This window comes from Bactrocera latifrons, unplaced genomic scaffold (genome assembly GCF_001853355.1).
Source record: "Bactrocera latifrons isolate USDA-ARS-PBARC rearing strain unplaced genomic scaffold, ASM185335v1 scaffold_136, whole genome shotgun sequence".
Taxonomy (NCBI): domain Eukaryota; kingdom Metazoa; phylum Arthropoda; class Insecta; order Diptera; family Tephritidae; genus Bactrocera; species Bactrocera latifrons.
Genome location: NW_017534808.1, coordinates 240,882 through 266,095, shown reverse-complemented (window position 1 = coordinate 266,095; position 25,214 = coordinate 240,882). Strand labels below are relative to the sequence as shown.

The window sequence follows — 25,214 nt, the reverse complement described above, 5'->3', positions numbered from 1 at the left end:
AGGACAGTTATTAAAAATTTACTATTCGATTAATATAAAATGTTGATTTTATTAAATATCGCTTCAATCGCCTGATCTAACAGAGCAATAACCAAATAGTTTATTGGGTAACATCTCGCCGGCTGAACGAAGACGATGACTTTACGGTGTACATAACGTGTTTGTTGTTGGCAAGTTGTCTGATATGTTGACCGGTAAATAGTTTACCATGACTTTGAAAATTGCTATTGCTCTTATATATTGGGTCTTAAAAAGGTATACAGTGCGTTATCGAAAAATTTAAGTAATCTGAGAGAAACATTACAGATAAGGTGATTTCAATGAGGAAGTCATACTATTATTTAACTTAAACCAAACAAAAAAAAAAAGGTTTTAATAAATTTTACTAAACGAATTTATTTTTTTATATTCATCACACGTATCGTCACCCAAAATGCAAAATAACGTAACATTACTTGTCATAAGTTTACAGACGAAAGAAAAATGATGTAATAGAGACCACTCATATTGAAATAAAATTTCAGTTTTGGTTACAAAATGGTTATGATAACAGTTATATATTGGTTATACCTGATAGCGGAAGCTTAAAATTTGATGCATACATGTATGTAATATGATACAGTAAATCGTAAGCAATAAAGCAAATCAGTTTCGATTTTTTGCTGATAAGTTGTTTTGCATTTTAGGTGACAATACCCAATAAATACTCATTTTAAATTTGTATGCAAAAAAAAATAATAAACTTCAGTTTGATTAGGAAAATTATCACATGATCGTATCCAACTACTACTAAACAATGAACTCAATATTTGTTTAATATCTACATTAAACATTTTTCCACAGTATCAAATCCTACTATTTGGTCAGTATGCCGTAAGCTTGTCCAGTTTTAAAGACTAATACAAAGCCGGCGTCGATATTGCACTTTTGTGAGTATAAACAGACGGAAGAAATTTCAAAACGAGTTGCGGTTAAATTATTGACGTATGCTTGCTGTAAGTGTTATTAGCGTTGCATTCCGGCAATAATTGCATTATCGAGATATTTACAGCTTCGTAGTAGAAGTTGTGAACTGAAAATCACAAATAAAGTCAAATTAATTATAGTTTATAAAAGCAAAAAAAGTACTTTCACAGGCGCTTCATCAAACATATTCGCCACATAAAGCAAAACTAACAACTCAAAGAAAAGGGGAAATCCGGTTCAGTTGCACTGAACAGCAACTTGACTGATTTCCTCATTAACCTGAGGCTTGGACGACCTGTCATTTATTAAGATTCATTATTACATTGAGAAGATGAAGTAGAAAACTTTCATTTAGTCATTTAAGCTAACCACTTCGTTTGGTCGTCGAAAAATGCACTTTGGCGAATTTCAGACTCAAACAAGTAAACTGTAGCAAACACAATTTTACTCGAAAAAGCCACGAGAAAAAAAAGAGTGACACTGAAGCTAATACCAATACAATATACAAATACAATGCTTACAAGAAGTTGATTTCAATCGGTCAATTTGTATTCCAGCTATATACTAAAGTCATGCGATCTGAATAATTTCTTCAGAGATTACACTATTGCCCTGGATAACAACCCATGCCAAGTTTCAATAAAATATCATGTCAAAGGACAAAGCTTTCCATACAAGTATTTGATTCGTTCAGTTTGTATGGCAGCTACATGCTGTAATATCAGTGATTCCGACAAATGAGTAGCTTTCTTGAGAGAAAAGGTCGCGTGCAAAATTTCAGAACGATATCTCAAAAACTAAGATACGAGTTGCGTATATACAGACAGACAGATAAATAAAATAATACGCGCCGTTAGTCCTGCTACCTTCAGACTGGATAAGGAAATGGGTCTGGTAGTGAACGAGTGCAAGACAAAATATCTCCTGTCATCAAACAAATAGACGTCGCACTCGCGACACACGGCACTGTTGACGGTCACAACTTCGAAGTCGTAGATAATTTCGTCTATCTTGGAACCAGAATTAACACCAACAGCAATGTCAGCCTCGAAATCCAAAGCAGAATAACTCTTGCCTACAGGTCCTATTGGTGCTTCGGACTGAATAGGCAATTGAGAAGTAAAATCCTCTCTCGACGAACAAAAACAAAACTCTATAAGTCACTCATTATTCCCGTCTTGCTATATGGTGCAGAGGCATAGACGATTACACATCTCATGAGTCGACGAGTTTTCGAGAGAAAGGTTCTGCGCAAGATTTATGGTTCTTGGCACCGGCGAATATCGCATTCGATGGAACGATGAACTGTATGAGGTATACAACGACATTGCCATAGTTCAGCGAATTAAGAGACAGTGGCTGCGTTGGCTAGGTCATGTCGTCCGAGTGGATGAAAATACTCTAGCTCTGAAAGTATTCGACGCAGTAGGTATGGATAGATTGTTTACAGAATCGATTCTCAATTCCGATTATTTTTTTTTATTTTTCGATTCTAAGAACCGATTAATCGAGCGCAAGAATCGATTCTTTCGATTTTAATCGATTTTAAATTAAAAGGACAAAAATTTATTTATTAAATCACATGGCATAAATTGAATGAATAATTCAAATCGATTAAATAAAACACAAAAATAGTTAAAAACAATTATATTTTTTTGTCTATAAATAATGTACGAAGAACATTACATTTCATATAATTTTTTTTTTAAATTCAAGTTGTTTAAACACGTTTAATAAAATAGGTTTTTAAATAAATTTCAAATAAGTAAAAGATCATTAAGATAATTGTCAGTTTAAGAAAACCATACATTTTCCGGGACAGATCTTAAAAACAGAAGCATATTTAAAATTTATATGTAGCTTAAATGCTAATACAACACCCTAATTACCATGAAAGTAGCAAAAAAAGTATTACACAACACCCTAAGATTTTCTAGAGTTGAGTATATGTATGCAAACAAAGCAAAGGTTTATTACTGTATATACTGAGGTATGTATAACTTGAAACTAGTCACTAGTGGAATGTCAAGAATCGATTATTAATCGACTGCGACTACTGAAGATCGATTCCGAACAATCGATTATTTTACGAGAAAACTCGATTCTCGAGTAGAATCGGAATCGAGTTTACCATCCCTACGACGCAGTACCCGCCGGGGGAAGCAAAGGAATAGATCAGGTGGAGAAGGGTCTGGCTGCACTTGGTATCTCGAATTGGTGAAAGAAGAAGAAGACATGTTAATATGATTTATGTATACATTTTATAGGGTCTCCGACGTTTGCTTCTGGGTGTTACAAACATTTTGACAACCTAAATATACCCTAATTAGGATATAAAGATAAGGAGTGGGTACAATTTTTCATCGTCTATACAATTTCTTAACAAGCTTAACTAAAAACATTTTATGATTATCGGGTCACAATTTTTAAATTATAAAGCATTAGTGGGCGAAAAGTTATTGAAATCGTACTAGGTATTAGCCAGATATGGCAAAGTGGATTCGAATAATGGTAAAAGGCTTACAACTGATACCGAGAATTCGCGTAGAAAATTTACTATTATTTTTTTCAGAAATATATACGTTTCAAGCATGTTCTAACAGCTTCGCAGCGTATTTAGCAGTCATATAATTTGTCTGTAGCTTAGAAATTGCATTTGACATTAAATTTCAAGAAGTTATCAGATTAAATATTAATGAGCGCATATATATATAGACCAGCTGTATATATATATATGTATTAACACATCCCAGATTGATATTCACATGAAGTATGTGCAAGTGCAATTTTCTTGTAGCACTGCCAATTTGTAAAAGTCACGTTGGCAGGCGGCACAAGCAACAAGAATGCGCGTTTTTCTCTCTAAAGACGCCCAAACTCTCCACACGCCAGTTTTTCGCGGCTGCGTCTGGCATGCAATGCAAAAACCGCAACAACTGCCACTTGTTTCATGACAGCACGATGGCAGATAAATATGTACACACTGCGCGTTACACGTGTACTTCGGCACATAATGTAAGTATGGGTGAGTATGTGTTGCAACGCTAACAAATCGACTGCATTCAGACACTGCGCCGGCTGTTGTTGCTGCTGTTGCAGTTGTCTGATGATGTTGCAGCCACTTGACTTAATCACAAGTGCAATAAAATAATAATCAGCGGCAAGTAACTGCAAATGCCGCAGCAACAACTACAACAACAACAACAACAAAATCACTACATCACTCAGCGGGTATATATGGAAAGTGTGAGCGTGCGTCAGAGTGTGTGCAACACTTCAGCAAATCAGATTTCTCATGCTGCACCAAGCGTAGAACGCTGTCGGTAGTCGTTATTGTTGTTGCCGGCATTGTACTCTCAAGTACCCGCCGCTGCCAGCAATTTGATGGCGAAAATCAACAGCCGCAGCAATGTGCAACATGTCGCCGGTGGCAGCAGCATCAGCAGCAGCAGTGGTGGCGATTAATCGAAATTTGTGTGGCATGTGTGTTGTCGTAGTACAGTGGGCGCAGCGGCAAGCGAGCCAAATGTGTTTATCTACACCGTGTTCCCCTTGCTGCAGTTCGCACGATGGTCTGCTCTTCACGGTAAACCAACAAATTATGCCAGACATCGTGCAAATATTAATGCGTTGCAACTTTTGTGACCGTGAATTTGAAATTGAAAAATAAAAATCAAAAAAGATATGAAATTGTTTTGCTGCTTTTTTCGGTCAACTGTGAAATATACGAGCCTGCACCACGCACTTGTGCAGCTTGTAGAGCTTGTAAATGTGACAGTAATGGTTAGTATGGCGGATCTATTAATAATTTCGCGATGTGGCACAGATAAGCTTGCAAAGTTGGACGCACAGCAGATAGATCTTAATGGGGCTAAAGTGCTTATTAAATTGCGAATGGCGAAAGAAGTGCGTAGGAAATATGTGTGTGGGAAGCGAAATATGCTTTTAAATGGAGGCAACATAAATGTCATACACAGTTAATCGGAGATTAAAAACCAGCAACGGTAAACTGTCTACTGTCTCTTGATATGCAGTTGAGAAAAATATAAGCTACAACATGGTTGCAAATAAAGCATTAAAAATAATTGAATTAACATTTGAATTAATTTTTTTTGTAAACTAAAATACCGGATTAAAAGTTAAAAAAAAAAAAATATTTTAGCCTTATATGGGGGTTAAAAAATTAAATTCAAAATTTTAATAAACACAATTTTTAAATAAAATTTGGCAACCCTGATCCCAAATAATACCAATATTGTAGTAATTCAGTTAGTAACCTTCTTCTTCTCTCTACAGTATTGTTTGGCATTTCATCATGGAAAATCTTTGGCCTAAACAAAGTTTACACATCGTTCAACTTCGTTACGAAAATTCACGAAAAGAACGCATTTCGCTCGCTTCGCTCAACTTATGATCAACATAGTCGGTCTACTGATCATACTATTCCCTCCAAATCCATCACCCATCTTGAGACCTCATTTATTATTGGATAATATTTGACCGAAAAGAGTGAAGAAATTGTAGCACCCGTAGCAAAGAGTTTACACGAAGGCCATAGAGAGCCGATTTGGCGTGGTTCGCAGCAACTCGGACTGACGTATGGAACGGCTTGACGCATTTTACGTCCAGATCTTAAATCGAGCAGCCGCGCGACCTTCCCCTTTGGACATCGCTTCACTCTATGGGCTCTTGAAAAGTTCCAAGAATATCAGACGTTTTCGAGCCAAATTTTGTTCAGCGACGAGGTCCATTCTGGCTCAATGGGTATGTAAACACGCAAAAGTGCCGTAATTGGAACGAATAGCAACCTGGAAAGATTCAGGACCTGCTATTTGGTCTAATTTGTGGACCGATGGAATCATCGGTACATATTTTTTAAATACGATGCCGATGAAAGCGTAACCGTTATTGCGTTATATGATAACCGAATATTTGGACAAGACTGCGAAACTTTCCACACATAACATTAATCAATGGATTTATTGAGAGAATGAGCAGACAATTTCACGTTTTGGCCCGGTCGATTGGCCACCGAAATCGGTAGATATCAGACCGTTAGACTTTTTCCTGTGGGGATATAAAAAGTCTAAGCGGACAATCTCGTTTGGATTTAGGCCTTGAAACATGCGTGATGCATGTCATTCGCCAGTTACCAGTCGAACTGCTCGAACGGGTTATGGAAAATTTATGATCAATGGATGGACCATCTGAGTGGTAGCCGCGGCCAGCCGTTTTTTTTTTTTTTTTTCTGTTGTTTTGTTTTTTTCAGTAGGGAACCTCAAAAGGGATTACACTTTATTACAAAGAAAAGTAGGGCTATATACTTATGATACAAAAAGTATATTTATAATATCGATTCTGTTGGGGTTTGTGAATATCATAGTAGAAAGAAAACTGAAGTGTCTTAAATTTATAGTTATAAAGGAATTGGAGGAAAAATCCAAATAAAAAATGGTAAAAATATCTAAAATATTTTAGCTATTTCAAATTCTAAAAATTAAAAGCTGCTGAAGATATGAAAATATGTTGTGAATAAAGAACGAAAACCAACAGCAGACAAAAATAAATTGAAATAGTAAATCAAAGCTGTAAAAAGTCAGCAAGATGACCTCATTTTGATTGCCATGAAAATATTTACAACAAATTAAGCGCATTTTGAACGAAAAATGTTTTAAATTTTTTAAATAAGCAATGATATAAACGCTTGTACACACATGTACATATGTGTTTATTTTTATGTAGTTTAATTTTATTCGGAAAAGTCATGGTATATAAATATTGAAATTATGCTTAAGCACAGTTATTGATGATTAATTTGAATATATAATATATAATATGTATGTATGTATAAGAATTTAGCCTAATATGTATATGAGGGTATATTTACATTTAATTACAATTATTATTACACTTACAAAAATATGTATATCTACATCAGGCTGCAATTAGAATGACAATTGAAATCAGGGTGATGCGGTAGGGGAAAATCTTTTTTTTATTTTTAATTTTTGGTATATATGTACATAAATCAAGAGTGATAATAATTTTTCTTTGTGCCGGTTTATGGTAAATTTTAAGAAAACTGAAACGAATTCTAACTATTAAAAAAATTTTTATTATTTAACTTATCCTCTTGGTTATTAAACTCAATAAACAGGTCAATTGAAAGATCCCAGGCCTGACCCATAGGTGGCGCTCCTAGAATTAAATCCATATGATTTTTAGTTAGCCCTAACCTTCAAAAGGCGCGTCTATTTTAAGGCCAGGTTCCACTGTATACTCGTAGAAATAGTATACAATTAGTCCCGAAGTTCAGCAAGACCAAGATGACGGTATAAAGAGTGAGGAGCGCTGCGGGAAATCCAGTCGCTCGAACGCCCTCGATGGCAGCTACTGCGTGCCTTTTGCTTAAACTGAATTTTCTCCGAACCACGTTTTTTCGCATGGTGACACTCTCATTTCAAAACCATTGCACTTATCGATATGAACCAAACGGCATTTTACTCTTTAGATGTCTGGCTATGGCTTCAAACAGAACCAGCAATATTCATTATCATTTAAAAAAAAGTTATAAACAATTAAAAGTGAAAAAGGGTTAAAAAAAATTCAAAAGTCCGCCATTTTTCTTTTTTTTTTAATTGAAAATGTTTCATTCTGCTTGAGGCCATAGCTAATTCGATACAGAACATGAAAACGTTTTGTTTTTTCCTTTTAGATAATTCTTTCCCAAGAAATAATGTGATCATCCATCTACGAATCGGATGAGTTTTAGCAGCCATTTTCAGGACCGCCATTTTGATTTGGACACAGCATGCTAAATATATTTGGGTTTGAGAAAGCTCTGTACAAAGTGGATGCCGCGCGAGCTGACTTTTTACGTAAAACAAACGAGTTGATGATTCGAATCAGTGTTTGGAGATGTTCTAGCGTAAAAACCTCTAGTTTTTGCATCGATAAGTGACAGTGAATGAAACATGGTTCTATCATTTCACTTCGAATCGATCGGACAGTCATACAAGTGGACTGCACACGATTATCTCGTTCTAAAACGTGGAAAAACCCCAACAGTCGGTTTTCAAGTTATGCCGTCTGTATTTTGGGATGTGCATGGAATAATTTGTATTGACTAACTTGAAAAGGAAGAACGCACTTGAGGCAAACGAAAGTGCTATTTCACCAAGGCAATGCAACATCGTCACTGAAAACGATAATAAAAATCCATGAATTGGGGGCTGTTCAATTGACCTGTTACAATTGCATGTATATTACTGCCAGATGTTTCTAGTTTTTATTCTACGAAATTTCTAAAACAATTTAACTTTTTAGGCCCTCGTCAAAATTAGAAGTAACATGTGTGGAAAGTTAATAAAAAAAAAAATTAATAAAATTAAGAATTACAAAAAAAAAATATGTTTTTCCCATATAAATTGAATTCTTTAGGCAGATTTTCCACAACAGCCACTAAATTGTTTTGCGCCAACAGCGTAACTAAAAATAAATCGCGTCGCTAGAAGAGCTAAAAGAATCTACTATGCTATGCTATTGTTACTAAATCATTTATTTATTTTTATTATTTTTACTCCAACACGCATTCCCCAGGCGGCTGAGTGCTCGTAAATAAAATGGAGCAAAAGCAAAACAATATACCCTTTAGCATAGCTTTAGCAATACAAGGGGATGGGTATGAGTAAAAATAAAGTTAATTGATAGCAAAAACAATATATATATTATATATAAAATTATAAAAAATCTAAAAAATATAGAAATAAATTAAAAATATATATATTACAAAAGAACATTAAAAACATATATTAAAAAAATAAAAATAAAAAAAATCATTCAGTGAGATCTTTTAAATTCGACGAAAATAATGAATTTAAATTTCAAATGCCGCGCATTGCTTCTTTGAAGAAAAATTTTTTTTTATTCTACTTTCTATTCCTTCATTTACTTATTTTTTATTAAAACAATGCGATCGCGTAAATTCCTGCTGTGCTAATCGCAATTTAATTCGACATCGAAAATTGCTGGCGCTGGCATACCAACTCACACCTCCTCTTTTCAACTACTCACCACAAGTGGTGAGCTACACACTTAATTAGCGACTGCATTGTGGGTCACTTTATTAATAATGTGGATGTGCTTTTGTACAGTTCATATAATATTAAGTCAAAAAAAAGTTTTTGCTTTGACTTTGGGCACTCTGTGGGTGCCCTTTGTCAGCAAATTATATGAAAGTTATGAAATTATTATTGACTTTTGCCTACCTTGGGTCCGGTTTTCCTTCAGCCTCACACTCGATGATGAATGGTTTATCACTTTCCTTATTTTGTACCGCGACTTTGAAAAGCAGTTCATCTGTTGGAGGTTGTTTTATAATACGAGGCGGTGAATTTACTGGAAAAGAAAATAAAACGATAATAATTTTATAAATAGTAATTATAGAAAACTATGGAGTAGACATGTAAACTAAAAAAAAAAAAAAAATAAATAAATTAAAAAAATATATTATTAAATATATTAATAAACGTAATAAAAATTTAATTATATAAAAAAGTTGATATAAAAAATACTTAAAGTAATAAAAATAAATAATTAAGGGGCACAATTAGTGTGACAAGCTAAAAGAAGCGATTTCTGAAAATTATAAAACATTATAAATAATAAATAAAAATGAAAAAAAAACATATACCAAACCAAATTAATAGGAAATTTAGAAGCAAAATTAAAAAAAAAATTTAAAAAAAAAGATAAAAAAAAATGTTCAATTAATGAAAAGATTGAAAAAATGTTTTATCAATTATTTTAATATTTTAAGGGTATATTTTAACTTAAGTACAATTTTTAAGAAAGAAATGAAATAATTTTCGAGTTGCAACTATTTCCTCCACTGCATCAGTTTCTCCGTAGATGAACCCTAAAAAAATATATCTACTACTGTACAACGACCTACGGACGAAAAAAAATTTAATTTACCTAAAATTATCGGTTTTGGTCTGTTCTATTTTTTTTTTTTATCAAGTCAAAAAGTAACAGGGCATTAGGCAGGGCAGGTATGGAGAATTCGATACAGAACATGCAGAAAAAAATGACAGGATACATACGAATAATTATTCAAGCAAATGGTCTTTTGAGAAAACCCCGTTTAGAGATGATGGAACAGAGTGAACTGAGCGGATATTCACTTCAAAAGCCTATAACTCAAAAACTATTTGAGATATCAATCGATAATTTTTGTCTGTTGTGTTTAAAGGTATAACCTAACGAAATCTGAAAAACCCGTTTTTTTTTTGTTTATTCAAACTAGGTAGACGCGAACCTTGAATATTGCATTAATGAAATTTTCTTTAATATAAAATCCAATTTTTCCAACTTGTTTATGAAAAAATCCAAATTTTTCAGCTTTTAATTGAAAAAATCAACTTAAAAAAAACTTTCCCAACCTATTAAAAATAAACTTGATGAGCTTAAATTCCTTTTTCTGAACTTCTAAAATTGAAAAATTTCAGAAAACTTTCGGGAGAAGCTATAAAAATTATGGAGTCATAATTTATACAAACAAAAACGCGATTAAAAATTCCACACCTTTAACCCCAGAAATATTTTGGCAGCAGCACCGAGGAGTGAATGTGAAAGTGTGGTACTAAATATAAAAGTTTGAATAAACACATTAGTCAGCTAAACTTAAATCATGAATGAGCCATTACAAAATTTATAGCGAAAATGCATGAATGCGCTTTATGAGTTCGGTATAAAACAACGAAACCCGGCGACACGATGACAACGATGCCACCGCATAGGAGCGAATAAGCTAGGGAACAAAAAAGTATACTATATAAAGTACGCATAAAAAATATATAAAGAATTTCGAAATAGAAAGTACTTGCATGTGCACTATCTACTATAATAGGATGCCCTGTAGGAACATGTTTCACTAAACGTGGTTTATGGGATTTTTGTACTTTGAAAAAAGATAGAAACCGAAACAATCAAATAAAAAATATTTAATAAAAAGCACTAAGAAATTATTACTAAGGTTCAAAAATTTTCTTAAAAGATCATGAAAATATCTGTGAATAATGGGAGGATTTCCACCATTTATTTGGCGACTTTAAAGTTGTCCTCGACAGCACCCTACTATAGTTAACTTTATATAGTTTGGAATGAATTTGAACTCACCATAAATTTATGTTGAACAATACACAGGCTTAATCAGAATTGTGTAGAGTAATTGAGTTCTCAAAGTCGTTTGATACATTGCGAAATAAACAGAGCTTATACTCGAGGCTTCACTCACAAGCCCCTGCATACACCCCAAATTGAAAGTAACACAACATTATAAAAAATTTCAAATCTCTTGCAGAACAGTTTTTCCTACAAACCAAACAAGCATCACATCCCTTCACGACTCACGCACAACAGGTGTCTAAAAATACCGGCGCATGTTTGCATTTTTATCCGCCTTTTTTCATGAAGGCGTGAATGCGCTAATTCACCTGAAATATATACATACGTATATACAATGCACACTCTGTGTATTCTAAATAGAACTTGAACATTCCGTACGTACAGCGCAGTCAGATAGACAGACAGACCCTCAGTAGGAAATGTGGCCAGTGTTCACATTCATGTCGACGTAACACTCGCGAACGTAAACAGCTATTTTAAAACTTTGGCATRAAAAAGTGTGGTATTAAATGAATTTGAACTGCATGTCCACGCAATTACTTAAGGAAAGTAGGCCAACTAAAAGAGTCAGGTGGCAGAGTTCAATACTTTGAAGTGAAAAATGGAAGTTGGACGTGTTGAGCTCGCCCAAATATAAAAGTGTAGATATTTCCGTTTGTGTATATCTGTTGTTGTTGTTGTTGTAACGGCAGAATTCTGCCGAGTTGACAGTCCTTGGCCGGATAAAAATCCGGGTCTGTTCCGGTTTTCGTAGACCCGACTGTCGTGGGAACGGCTTTGTGCATATCTCGAACGTGACGGTATCAGTGAAATACAATTGACATTTGCTAAAGCAAAGATATCAAGATTTTTCGACCGAGGGCATACAAAATGTTTTAAAGTAACTGTAAATATATCTGACGTGAATGTTGTTTACTAAAACTTCGCCTGCAAACCGAATCCATAAAAATATTTTGGTTGGATTGGTAGAATTTTGAGTGATGTTTGATCTCCATTAGTTTTTAGTTTGTATTTGGCAGTTATTTGTTTACGACGCCAAAAGTTTATTTGGAGATTTTTATATATTGGATCGATGAACTCATGGAGCATTCTCCGATGTAGGTTTTTTCAGTTTCGGAAACAACAAGAAAAAACACAGGAAGCCAAAGCGTTGACACTCGCTTAGTGTTTTATGAAAAATTCAGTCACAGTCATGCCAGAATATTACGCATTCGGCATTTTAGCTTCATAACCAAAATCTATTGAGTCGATCCATAGCAAATGTTGAGATTGTGTGCCATCTCTCTACTACCAACAAGAGGGTGTTCAAGCCCAGTTTAATTAACTTTTTTAATGTTATCGTCATTAAGGGGTTACATCGGTTTACGACTTCAAAAAAAAATGTTTTATTGTCTTATCAAATTCGGCAACACCTCTAGAATATTGTTATAAATTTTTAAGTTGATCCGAGTAATAGTTTCGGATATACAGCCTTGAGAACTTGTACGCCCAGTTTTTTTTCAATTTTTTTTAATTCCAGGACAAGAATTCCGTTGAAAACACAAAATTTTAAGCAAACTCGTAAATTTTTTATCTTTTGTAAAAATTGCCGAATCGATTTAGTTTTTTTCAAGTTTGATTTAGAGTGTACTGTAGGAAATGCTTTAATCGCAGGGAGAAAGAGATTTTCAATACTGTATAATTTTGCATATTGGGAACACGAATGCAAAAATGTCAAGAGTTCTTATCAGATTATATACAGTATATGTATGCTTCATCTTCAATTATCCAACGAACCCGCATTGGAGGCCTCGCTGAGCAACGACTTCTAAGCTCACTGCCGAATTTAAGCCAACAAGCCGCAAACTTATCTATAATTAGTTAGCTCGCCACATTCATAGGCACTTACTCCAATATGAAAATGGAGGTACTTTGACATCCTTTAGTAAATTGGAATCATCATTTTGTGTTGTAAATAATCTGCCGATTGTCATGCCAAACATAGAGCGAAGAAAGCTGAGGAGGTTTGTAAACAAATAATGCATGTGTCTGGTACAATTCAAAATAACATTGAAAACCAGCAACAACAGCAAAAACAATAGCATGTAATATGTGTGGAACACAGTTTGAAATACAATAGATTAATTTAACACACACTTTGCATAGGCGAATTGACTAAAGAGGCGGGCCACAAAGAGAAATGAGTGTTTTTGAAGTGGAGAAACGACGGCAGACACTCACATCGTATGATGTTGGTATGTACATATGTGTAAGCTCTCGTTTTAATGTTTAAGCACAGGTCTATCGTAACGGCGTCATGCCACAAATTACAAGAAAATCGTGGACAATTGTTTGCCTTCACGGGGAGTAAAGCATAGATAACTAAGTATGCGTATATGAATGTATATATTATACATAAGTATGCATATAATACCAGCGGATTGAAAGAAGCATAAAATAGGCGGGCTGCAGCATGTTTGCTTCTGACGTACCGTCTCTACACTGATAGCGGCCCCAGTGCGGACAGCTCAGCCAAAATGAAGTGAGACTAGTGATGTTGCGCCAAGCAAATGGGTGATGGGCGATATGTAAAATGATGTTCCCGTCACAGCTTTAATGATTGAATGCAATGAATATGAATGTGGTTTACACGACGATCAAAAACGTTCGGAGCCGTGAGCAGAGTTGCTTGGAAAGCATGCACTTGAAGTGAAGGTACAGCAAATGATGTGGGTAATAAATAATATTTGTTAAACATTTTGAATTTTTTACAACATATGCCGCAGTAGGTGAGAAAAGTTGTTAGTGTGAATTATGACTAACTTTCACTGATAGAAAAAAAAAGAAAGTAGAAGTTGAACAAAACTGAAATGTTTAATACAAAGTAAAGTGAAAGATTTGGAGGTTAGGAAGAAGTGACGCATTGAAGTGAAATATTATGCATTAAAAGTCGTAGAAATACCCGACAATAGCAAAGATATTTGTGAATTGTGCAGCTGAGTTGAAAACGTTAGTAAAACTAACATAGAAAAGATGTGGAACTAATGAGAAAGTAAGCTAATAGCAGAAACTATGAATGCTTATGCTCTCATTAGCGAAGTTGTGTAAGCTCCCAATTATACTCCATCAAATCGTTGTGAACGATTACATTACAGAATTGAAGATCTCGGCATACGGTTCGTGTCACAAGTCACTCCTCTACCAATTTTCTATCAAGTATAATCTTTTGAGCTGGTAGGGAAAGGTGCAATAGCCCACCTAACAGTCGAATGCGATATAGGCTTCGCATGAGTTTGGCTAGCGCTACTAACGGTTCATGCGCTGTCGCAATATCCTCCTGGCTCAAGATCTATCTTAAAATATCCTAGTGAGTTCTTTGTCTTTAGTAAGGCCAGCTTCTCTCTAGTTGTGGCCGTTCTTCTATCGATCTCCACGCGATTAAATTTAAAATCAGACGCGAACTGCAGAAGCTGTATGGTACAAAATGAGGTAAAAATCTCAACACTTCTTTCTGGTAAGATGAGTATTGATTGGTAAGATCTACGATAAGAGTTACATTTGTATGGCTTCATAAAAAAATCAATATACTAGATTCAGTGCAATCTCAGAATCCCCAAACCCATCAAATCTAGCCATCTTTCGTTTTTTTCTGAGAAGGGGTTCCAAGATATCATCTTCAAGCTGAAATAAAAGTGAAAAGTGTTCATGGTCATAGTTATAATGATCCAATTTAGGTGAAATGTGCACCGTTTAGTTCGATAACTTGTTTCCACTTTCAAATATTGGTCCCGCTTTCATAAAATTTGCAAAAAATAAAATGGCATAATTAAATTTCAGAAGCTTCTCTGGGAACGAAATTTTCACCAACAAAATCATTCGATCTTTATATCTTCAGATACAGGTGCTAATCACCGTTATAGATGCAGAGGAATCTCGCAAACAAGTGGGTAGCTCGGCATTGTCCTGATGGAATTATATTTTTTCGAAAAGAAAGAAGTCACACGGTGCCACATCAGGCATTATCAGCAATTTTTGGTCATCAGTCAATTTGTGCGGAACAAACCGTGCACACACCTTTCGTAAACCCAAATGTTCGGTCAAAATGCGACAAATCGATGTTTYGGAGATGTTCAATTCCATTTCCATGAATTTCAATGATGATGTCGGCTGATTTTTCATGAATTAACGCCCAGTTTCGATGGAATTTCCGGTGGTTACGGATTTTGATTGGCCCACATGTTGATCGTCATTTATGTCCTCACCACTTCGAAAACGTTGAAACCAATCATCGTCATAAACTTGTTTCATCAATTGAAACGTTTCGGTGCAAGTTTTACCAATTTTAAAACAAACTTTAATGTTGGCTCTTTCTTCGAAGCTCATTTTCGTACCGGTAATACAAGCATACTGGCATTTAAAACGCAATAACTCCACTTCCAATCAGTGAAATGTCATGAAATTCTCACTGGAAAATCGATAAAGATAGCAGATTCTAACGCACCAGTCGACATATAGATGGCTTTGTTCAAATTTTCAGTCAGTACGCTGCTTCGGAAGTATTAATCCTAAAAATCGAGTTCTTGCCGTACGTATAAGCATAATTTTACCAGCTAACAATTACATTAATATTTACTTACTTTTACTCTCTGCATTTGTGGAGCCTAAAACAGCTACCAGCAGCAGGACGGCCAGCATTTGTGTTAGCCGACCCATCCTGGATGTGTCTGATGTGTGGGTTAGGTATGTGCCTATAGACGTTGCTCCCGCACGCAATACGAGCAGGATGCCGTTGATGTTCCTTGTTTGTAGTTGTGGTTATTATTTATTCGCTCGCCTTCGGGGGAAGAGAGCAATGTCTGGAATGTTCAGTCAATGCAAATATGCTAGTTACGTGAGAAGCACAGACATTTGTATATTAGTGGGTTCCTATATGTACACTACACAAATGTATGTACGGAGATACGTGCACAAATGTACTCGTATTATATGAATCTAATTCAATCCGTCTAAGTGCTCCGTGCACGAACTAAATGAGTGTCCTTGGGAATAACTCTACACTTATGCAATTTTAATAAATTTGTAAATTAAACCTAAATTGAAATTCAAGAAAACAAAAAAAAAAAAAAACAAAAAAGATTTATTATAAATGAAATGTGAAGATGCAATTCACTTAAGCTTAAGAACACTAGAACACTAAAGCACACAGTCGGTTATATAAGTGTGTATGTCGTAAGCTTCGCACGCGAGCTGGAATGAGAAAAACAAAAAGAAAAGCATTTTATTAGAATTTAGTTTGTAAGTTATGGCATTTTCTCATAAGTTTGATTAAAAATATCTTTCGATTTGAAATTATCGTGGCATTTCAATAATTTAAGATACTTAAAAGTAAATGCGGAATCAATACTAAGCAACTTAAAGGAGTTCGTTAATATAGAAAAATGATAAACCTCATAACCAGCATTGTAGATGCTGTAATGTCCTGTTGAGGGTTTGAATAACTCATTTATACATTGAAACAATAAAGTACTCAGAAAATGTAAATACAACCCAAAATAGTTAATTATTCATCAATAATTATTTTGTCGACCTCAAAGTAACCCCACCAGATGTAACTCACTTATGCCAACGATTTTTCCAGTCCTTCAAACACTTTTCTTAAGCACTTTTTGGGATGGAATCAGCGAATTTTGTTTTATCTCTTCGTTCGACTGAAAACGAGTTCCATTAATGACAGCAATTAGTTCGGAGAACAAGAAAAATTCACATGGAGCCAAATCTGGTGAGTAAGGTCGTTGACCCATGGTATTCATTGCGTTTTTGGCTTTAAATTCGGTGACAATCGTGACTGGAACTATCGCATCATTATCATTTTGTAAAATCCATGAATTCTTCTACCACAATTCCAGCCGTTTTCGACAGAGTTCTCACAAAAACGCATTAATACGACCAAATAGAACACCTTACTGGACGTCCGGTCCGTTGCTCCGGAATAAATTAATGATGCACCTAACCACGAATATCGAAAAAGCAATGAAGCAGCATATGCAAAAACTCGTTTTTATACTCTCGCAACAATGTTGCTAAAGAGAGTATTATAGTTTTGTTCACATTACGGTTGTTTGTAAGTCCTAAAACTAAAAGAGTCAGATATAGGGTTATATATACCAAAGTGAACAGGGTGACGAGTAGAGTTGAAATCCGGATGTCTGTCTGTCCGTGCAAGCTGTAACTTGAGTAAAAATTGAGATATCATGATAAAACTTGGTACACGTATTTCTTGGCTCCATAAGAAGGTTAAGTTCGAAGATGGGCAAAATCGGCCCACTGCCACGCCCACAAAATGGCGGAAACCGAAAACATATAAAGTGTCATAACTAAGCCATAAATAAAGATATTAAAATGAAATTTGGCACAAAGGATCGCATTAGGGAGGGGCATATTTGGACGTAATTTTTTTGGAAAAGTGGGCGTGGCCCCGCCCCCTACTAACTTTTTTGTACATATCTCGAACACTACTATAGCTATGTCAACCAAACTGTATAGAGTCATGTTTTTTAGGCATTTCTATATACAGTTCAAAAATGGAAGAAATCGTATAATAACCACGCCCAACTCCCATACAAAGGTTATGTTGAAAATCACTAAAAGTTCGTTAACCGACTAACAAAAAACGTCAGAAACACTAAATTTTACGAAAGAAATGTCAGAAAGAAGCTGTATCCAGGCTTTTTTTTTTAAATTGAAAATGGGCGTGGCGTCGCCCACTTATGGACCAAAAACCATATCTCAGGAAGTACTCGACCGGTTTCAATGAAATTCGGTACAAAATATTTTCCTAATACCCTGATGACATGTACCAAATATGGGTGAAATCGGTTCACAACCACGCCGAAATCTCGATTATCACTTTATCATGCGAGAGTATAAAATGTTCGGTGACACCCGAACTTAGCCCTTCCTTACTTGTTTATCTCAGCTTTATCGGGACGAGTGGAGCAAGAACGCGTTTTATACCCAGAATATCCACCAAAATCATTCGAACCTACTCGCGAGTTTTTAATATTTTCATCAGTTGATGAGTTCGAAGGCAAGATAACACAACGATAGATCACTCACTCTATGAGGATAGATAAACAATTCACAAAAAATTTTAGATGATACGTAGAGCCTTACGACAACAATTTTTTTAAGGAGTTATGTCTACTTATCAATTTCAAAAAATCGATTTATTTTTTGGTAAAATATTCACTGTACATATATTTGAGAACAATCTACGAAGATTTTAGGTTTATACGCCAAATCGGCTTCCAAATCTTTAAAGACGTTGAAGGAATACGATTTTGACTCTACCCTAATTTCAATTTCTCAAGACACTGTTAAGTGTAAATAATTTCACAAAAACCATCTTTTTTTAGGAAGCCGCCGTAGATATAAATAACACCCCAAGAGATATAAGTTCTAATATTCCATAAATTAATAAGACTTTCTCAGAACTAATTTGGACATTTCCTACAATTTTTAAACCATTCCTTTGCCACGGCTTTAAACTATTGGCTATCACTGCTCTAAGGTATGTTTATGAACTAGAGCGTACCTACCTCTAACATCAGGTATTAAACGATCTGCTGAAACAATCGATATGGATCCTTCATTGTAAAACTATAAATTTAAATTGGAGAGATTAACGCACTTACTGCTCCGGACTATTTTTATTACAAGAAACCAGATAAGCCCAAATGGAGTTTTAACTTAGAACAATCTAATGCAACGAATCCTCGTTTTGTCAGAAGAAGATCACCTCTGGTTGAAGATGACCCAATGGAACACTAATAATGATACGCGCAACTTAAAATCGTCAATATTTGTGGTAGATAATTTTATTTGTGCTGGAAAACCGGGTGTTAATACGGATACAGATAAATTATGTTGCCTGACATAACATCCTTATAACAAAACTTCCCATAGTAATATATAAAAAATAAAACAAAATTCTTTCATTTACTTTTTCGCCTATCATTTTCAAAATCTATATTGCTTTATACAATAACAACCGGCCTACAGTTTAATGAATACTTTACTGAGTCCATTTACAACAAAAGACACGCCTCCGTGCAATTACTGCGAAAGCAAAATAACTAAATGGGTAAGTAGTTATGGAATTATGCAAGAAAAGCTTCGACTTCGAGCGTCTGTTTACAAATAAAAATCAAGACATAGAAAAGCGATGGCAATTCAAAAGGAGAAAAAATCTAGAAAAGAAATGCATTGGAGCAAAAGCTCCTATTAATAGACAACAAAGTCAACTAACAAAGAAAACGAAAGCGAAAATGACAAGCAAACCGAAAAGTAGAATGCAAATCGGTATATCTAAATAAAGAGTTCGAGCGCAGAATGTGAGAAAATTGTACATGTTAATTCAATTAGCAGTTAAGAAATAAAATTAGGAGCAGAAAGGTTAGACAAAACTGAGCGCTGAAAGTAAAGGGTTTCGCAAGCATGCGCTTTGAAAGCTACGCTGTGAAACCTCGGTCAAACAATGTGCCCAAACACGCACAGAAACGAATCAGAACGGCAGCAAAGACCTACTACTTATTCCGGGCACATCAATTAGATAAACTTTGAGATGAAAAATTGAAAATGTGACAAAAGACAAAGTAAATAAAATTACTTTTCAATAATTTGTGGAATAAAACTAAATTCATGGAAATTATTTGCTGTCGCTAGTGATTTCAAGTTGGACAGTCTGAGGCCAAGTGTATTTATGTGTAGAACAAGCCAGTAACAAAGGGTCAAATATAAGGAGCGTGGCACGTTAAAGTAAGTGTGGATTAAACCATTTTTATTGTTGTTATATAAAAGTATTAAATTACCTGTCTACAGTTCAAATTGCCAACATGGATTTTAAAAATTTGTGCCAGAACATCGACGTTAGCAGCCTACGAGGTATGTATAGTTGTGAATTAGTTGTGAAACGTGGCATGTTGCATGCATTCTGGGCTGCATTTCTCAACGCACTTGTGGGTCGAGCTTAGCATTCAATGCCAACCACTGAAAATCGATATTTCAATGCAATTTTATCGCAAACGTCAGCCATTTGTTGCGATTCCTCCTACACGCGTGCCCACTCAGCCCCAACCGCTGCCACTTAGTCACAAATCCGTCAATTAATTTATTTAGCCACACATCAATTCCCTTTCACATTGCGTTTCAGCACGAATTCCCTCATTGCCGGCTATGCCAGCAATGCCACAAATTAAGTTGCCAAAGTCATTACCGAAATTGCGTTCACGTCGCATATTTGGACGCTCGCGTGAGGATCTCAGTCGCAACATAGGTTCAACGAAGGAGCAACAACGTCAGCAGTCTATACGGCAGCATCCGACACACCCGCCTATACCGCCTGCTGACTTTATAAATCACTCACCGCGTCACATATCGACCGTTTCATCGCTGATGCATCAGCAACAGCAGGAGCAGCGCGGTGACTCGCAACGTGGCACCTATCGAAGTGCCTGTAGCGTGGACGATGACTACCCGTCACCACGGCAATTTCAAACGGCAGGTCATATATCGCGGCCCATAAGTCCAATACATACGTCGGGAAATGACGGCAAGAGTGAGCATGTTGAACCGACTGTTGCCAAGCTGTCGCTAGCGGAAAAATTGCAGAAAGGTTATAAGGATATCAGCGAATTCCGCCTGAGTCACATCTTTGCGAAGAAGACGGTGGTGCGTAAGGATGTCATACTGGTGGATCAGTATGTGGAGCGTTACAATGAGGAACGTGAACATGAGCAGGCCGAGCAAGAACGCCGTGATCGGAAGATTGCCGATAATTATCGTTTTAATTTCAAGCTTTCGCGACAGGACACAGATAATAGCAAACATAGTGTTAGCTCCGACGAGTCACATAAGCAGGTTGGCAACAGACGTGCCAAAAACATACATGACCAAAGTGAAGATGAGAGTGGCATGGAGGCTACGCCGCCACCACGCAAACCAGGCATCGCTTCGACACGTTTCGCCAGGGTGCGTAATCCACCGCTGGAGCAGTATATAACTGACGAGAGTAATAACGAGTTGGAAGAGGACGATGAGATACCTGCACCTATTGCAGCAAAGCAGAAATCAAAGATTGTACAAAGTTCACCAGAAAGCATGTCCAAAGGGGTCGTGAATAGAAACGCGCTCTCGAAATTGCGCAATATGAGCCAAAGCAGCGAGGAAACTCCAGAGAAATTAGGTGAACGAAAACGGCGGCGTGCACCCTTATCACCACAGCAGTCCGAGGAAAAGCAAGAAGTGCCAGCCGCAACAGTGAATGAGAATAATCCGCTTAGCGTCTTTAAACAGAATATCAAACGTTTTTCGAAATCAATAAGACGCGCGCAAGAACCCGAAACGAGCGCTACAAACGCAAATACAGCGGAAGACACGGATGGCGACGGCACGCCTAAGAAGGAGACAAAACAAATCAGTCGCACTGGAAAATTGGCAGCTCGTTTACGCAAATTCGCATCACACGAAGCCTCTACAGAAAATCTGGACGAAGCAACACCAAAGAAAACTGAAGAACAACGTTCGCCAATACGCATTGTTATAACCAATAAATTGCAAAATTGGAAGAAGAGCTTTAAGCGTAGACCAACTGAAAGCGAGGCGCAAACTGGTGATGAAACTTCCCCCGAACGTAACGCTGAGAAAGGAGAGAAACGCACGGACAATCTTATGAAGAAGCTACGAAATATACGCCAACAGAAACGTGCACATTCCACAGATGATCTGGATGGCACTGAAGAGGATGAGGCACACAATACACCCACAGGCACGACAAAAGATGCTAACGCACGTAAGACGGTCAACTTTGAAAAGCGTTTTGAACAGGCGCGTCAACGTACTCTGAAAAAGATGAATGAGAAGATGCAACAGATTAAGTTCTTTCACAAGTCTCAGGAGAATCTCGACAAAGAATGTAGTGCAACCACAAAAGAGGCTAGCAAACACGACGAAGTGGACGCTGAAGAAGAATCGGAAGATGAGCGTACTGTCTATGTACGACCACATACTGCTGCTAGGCGTGCTGCAGCCCGCGATACGCCAAGCGATTCCGAAGACGAGCTACAGCAAACAGCTGGAAGAGAGCATCTTAAAACCGATAAGCTCATACAAAATGAGAACGAATACGATGATGAAGATATGCAACATATGCGTACACTTTGGACTACTAAAAATTTACTCAACGACTCACTGGATTCCGAAACTGATGTCGCGTTTCCACGCGTGCTTATACACCAAGATAATTCAGACCAATTTGAATCGACACTTATAATAGCAGTGACACGTCCCGCCCCATCAAAACCCTCCACACCTATTATAGAAGAAATACGCGATGATGCACCGAAATTTAAGCCGCCAAGGCGTAGTCGTTCTCCAAGTCCAGGCAGCGGTCGCGCTGAATGGATACCAAACAACGAGATTATATCTAACTTCCTAGAGATAACTCCACCGAGTCAACGCCGTCTATCCGCTGAAGCCATATTGCCGGCGTCACGTGGTCACACACGCAAAATATCTATGGACTCCAATTCCGATTCTGATTCTTGGATACCCGAGAATGCACGCCACAAAAAAATCAGTCTGCCAAGCAAGGAAGACTCAATGGAAACCGCTATAGGGATAACACTCAATAGCATCGATGAGAACGAAGAACCGTGGAAAGTATACCAACATGCCTATTGCGATGAGAAACTCTACAAAGCGAAGAGCATCGACATATTCGAAGCCAGCGTTCGGAAAGGAGGTGCAAAAGCAGCTTTTGACGATTTTGAAGAGGAATTGCGGGATGAACCAATACTGCGAGTACCACAAAAGCACATAGATTCCTCGTTTGAGAAAGACAGTAGTGAAGAGCCGTTTGCTGCAGACGATGATAACTCATCGCGAGTAACAAAAATTTCTGTGAGTGTCATACGCGAAGAATGTGAAAAAGAGTGCGAAAATAACAAAAAGAATATTAAATTACCGCAAGGTTCTCCTAAAAGTGATGGTTTCAAGGCTCATTTAGACGAACATGAGCGCAAAATTGTGCATAAAATGGACGAAAATTCCGATAAAGATGAAGATGATGACGATGATAGACCACCGTCGATTGCGCCTTCACCACCTCCTTCAGTATCACCACCACCGCCACCGTTGCCATTAAGAAAACCAATTCTCTTACCATCCAAATCAATGGAGGAATCACCGCCAATACCGACTATGAAACCACCGATGCCACCTACTAAACCACCACCACGTATACCAGATCGTACGCCATCGATGACACGGATCGCCAAACCGCTAGTAAAGACGTCGTCCTTGCGTTTGGCCTACAACGAACAAGTTAAACCTTCAGACGTGGGTAAGGTCAACAAGCTCATCTCACGCTTCGAGACACCACAATCGAATGTGTCACAGCGACCACGCATTATACCCAAACGTCTGACGCGTGACGAGTCCGAGGAATACACTGACGATGAAGATGATTTGGAAGAGGACGAAGATGGTGAACAAGAAACGGACGCAATTAATGCGAACTCCGAGCGTGATGTCACACCAACACCAACGAATACACCACGCATGTACTCTTTAGAGTCGGATACAGAGAGTTTGTCTACAGTTGCAACAAGAGTGAACACAACAAAGCGAACAACCGTTAAGATAGATGAAAATGTTACAATAACACAACGTGGTAATGTGTCCAATGGCAATACGTCTAAGGTTTATAGTGATTTGCCACGAATAACTTTAAATTTCGACAACAATTCTAATTTGAATTTGAGTTGTGCAAGCTCGGAATATGGCTCACCACTGGAATATCCCTCAAGTTTAATCGGTTCGACCGAGACCACACCTATACCAGAGCGCAGGCCGCAAGAAGTGCAAAATTTGAGAAGTGCCGAACGTAATCGACGTTCAATGACGCGAGACGATGACAAATTCTTATCCTTCGATAGTGATGATGGTGAGTATGGCAATTCTTTAGTGAATAATTTAAACTAATTTTACACTTTCCTTTTAGAAAACAGTTACTATTCGATAAGTTCGACTGGCAGCAGCCGCTATGTTGTGGAGATTTGAGCTTAATATACAATTATATTATAAAAGTGTTGTGCAGTCAAATGTATAGTTAAATGTACTCATATTCTTTAAAGTAACAAATATAAATCCGCCAGGAAGTCACATGTCTACATTACTTATTTTTAAGTGAATTAAAAATGACGGGAAAAGAAATTTACAAAGGGAGTTTTGAGTTTTCAAAAACTTTGCTAATCTGTATGGCACGAAGGGTTTATGCGGCGTTGGAAGTAGGGTAGGTAATAATGCAGCCCCTTCGGGATTAATTAGCGCTAGATGCGCCAATTCATACACTATAGCCAGACCTTTATATCAAGATATAACCTTTCATTGTTGTGTTCAAATCATTGGGTGCCCTGACTGAAACTACTTATCTCCGTAATATTTTTAGTAGATAGACATTCAAGGTTTGAAGTTAAATGGATTTCGAAAGTTCGATATTTGGTTTGTGATAGAGCTGTGTACTAACAGAGCAGTTGTAGAATCGTTTCCTTGCTCCTTTCGAATTTTCAGCCGCGGCTTTCCCATTTTTAGCCCATATTCTCATAAAAAACTTTATAATAAGCCCTTACAGGGTTTGTCCGGAAAGTAATAGGACTGAGTCGATTTAAAAAAATATATATATATTGAAATATTGAATATTCTTCGGAAAAGCCTTGAAAGCCGAGGTGCATGCTGCTTGGATAACCTCTGTCTTCTCAAAATGCTTGCCTTTCATATGCCTTTTCAGGCAAGGAAACAAAAAAGTCCACATCTGGGCGGCTGCGGAAACATTGGGATGCCGGCCTTTGTTAGGTAGCCGTTCACAGCAAGAAAGGTGGTGTGCGCCGGGGCGTTGTCGTGGTGCAATTTCCAATCGGTTGCGATGTCTTGTCGGACCCGATTGACTCTTCGTTTGAGTCTCTTGAGGACTTCCACCTAAAACTTGTAGTGGATGGTTTGTCCAGCAGAAACAAATTCATGGT

General features: G+C 36.9%; 2 protein-coding genes across 6 annotated transcripts in view; one reads left to right on the top strand and one right to left on the bottom strand.

The window, feature by feature from the left end:
* Window positions 1-25,214, bottom strand: part of LOC108965171 (neuroglian) — a 132,149-nt gene that overhangs the window by 70,771 nt on the left and 36,164 nt on the right. For 3 of the 5 annotated variants that reach the window (XR_001993091.1, XR_001993092.1, XM_018927390.1), the window contains exons 1-2: window positions 15,771-16,261; window positions 9,234-9,363 (exon numbers count right to left, since the gene is read on the bottom strand). Coding sequence is in view for 3 of the 5 variants with exons in the window: in XM_018927390.1 (XP_018782935.1) it covers window positions 9,234-9,363; window positions 15,771-15,846 (206 nt within the window). In the remaining 2 variants the exon portion in view is untranslated. Of the gene's footprint in view, window positions 1-9,233; window positions 9,364-15,770; window positions 16,262-25,214 lie in introns of those variants that run through there. The other 2 variants (XM_018927391.1, XM_018927392.1) reach the window with 2 other exon arrangements.
* LOC108965170 (titin) lies at window positions 19,682-24,354 on the top strand. Its single transcript, XM_018927389.1, has 4 exons — window positions 19,682-19,950; window positions 20,014-20,076; window positions 20,345-24,136; window positions 24,194-24,354. Exons 2-4 carry the CDS (start codon window positions 20,028-20,030, stop codon window positions 24,250-24,252), a joined length of 3,900 nt encoding a protein of 1,299 aa, XP_018782934.1. The 5' UTR covers window positions 19,682-19,950; window positions 20,014-20,027; the 3' UTR covers window positions 24,253-24,354.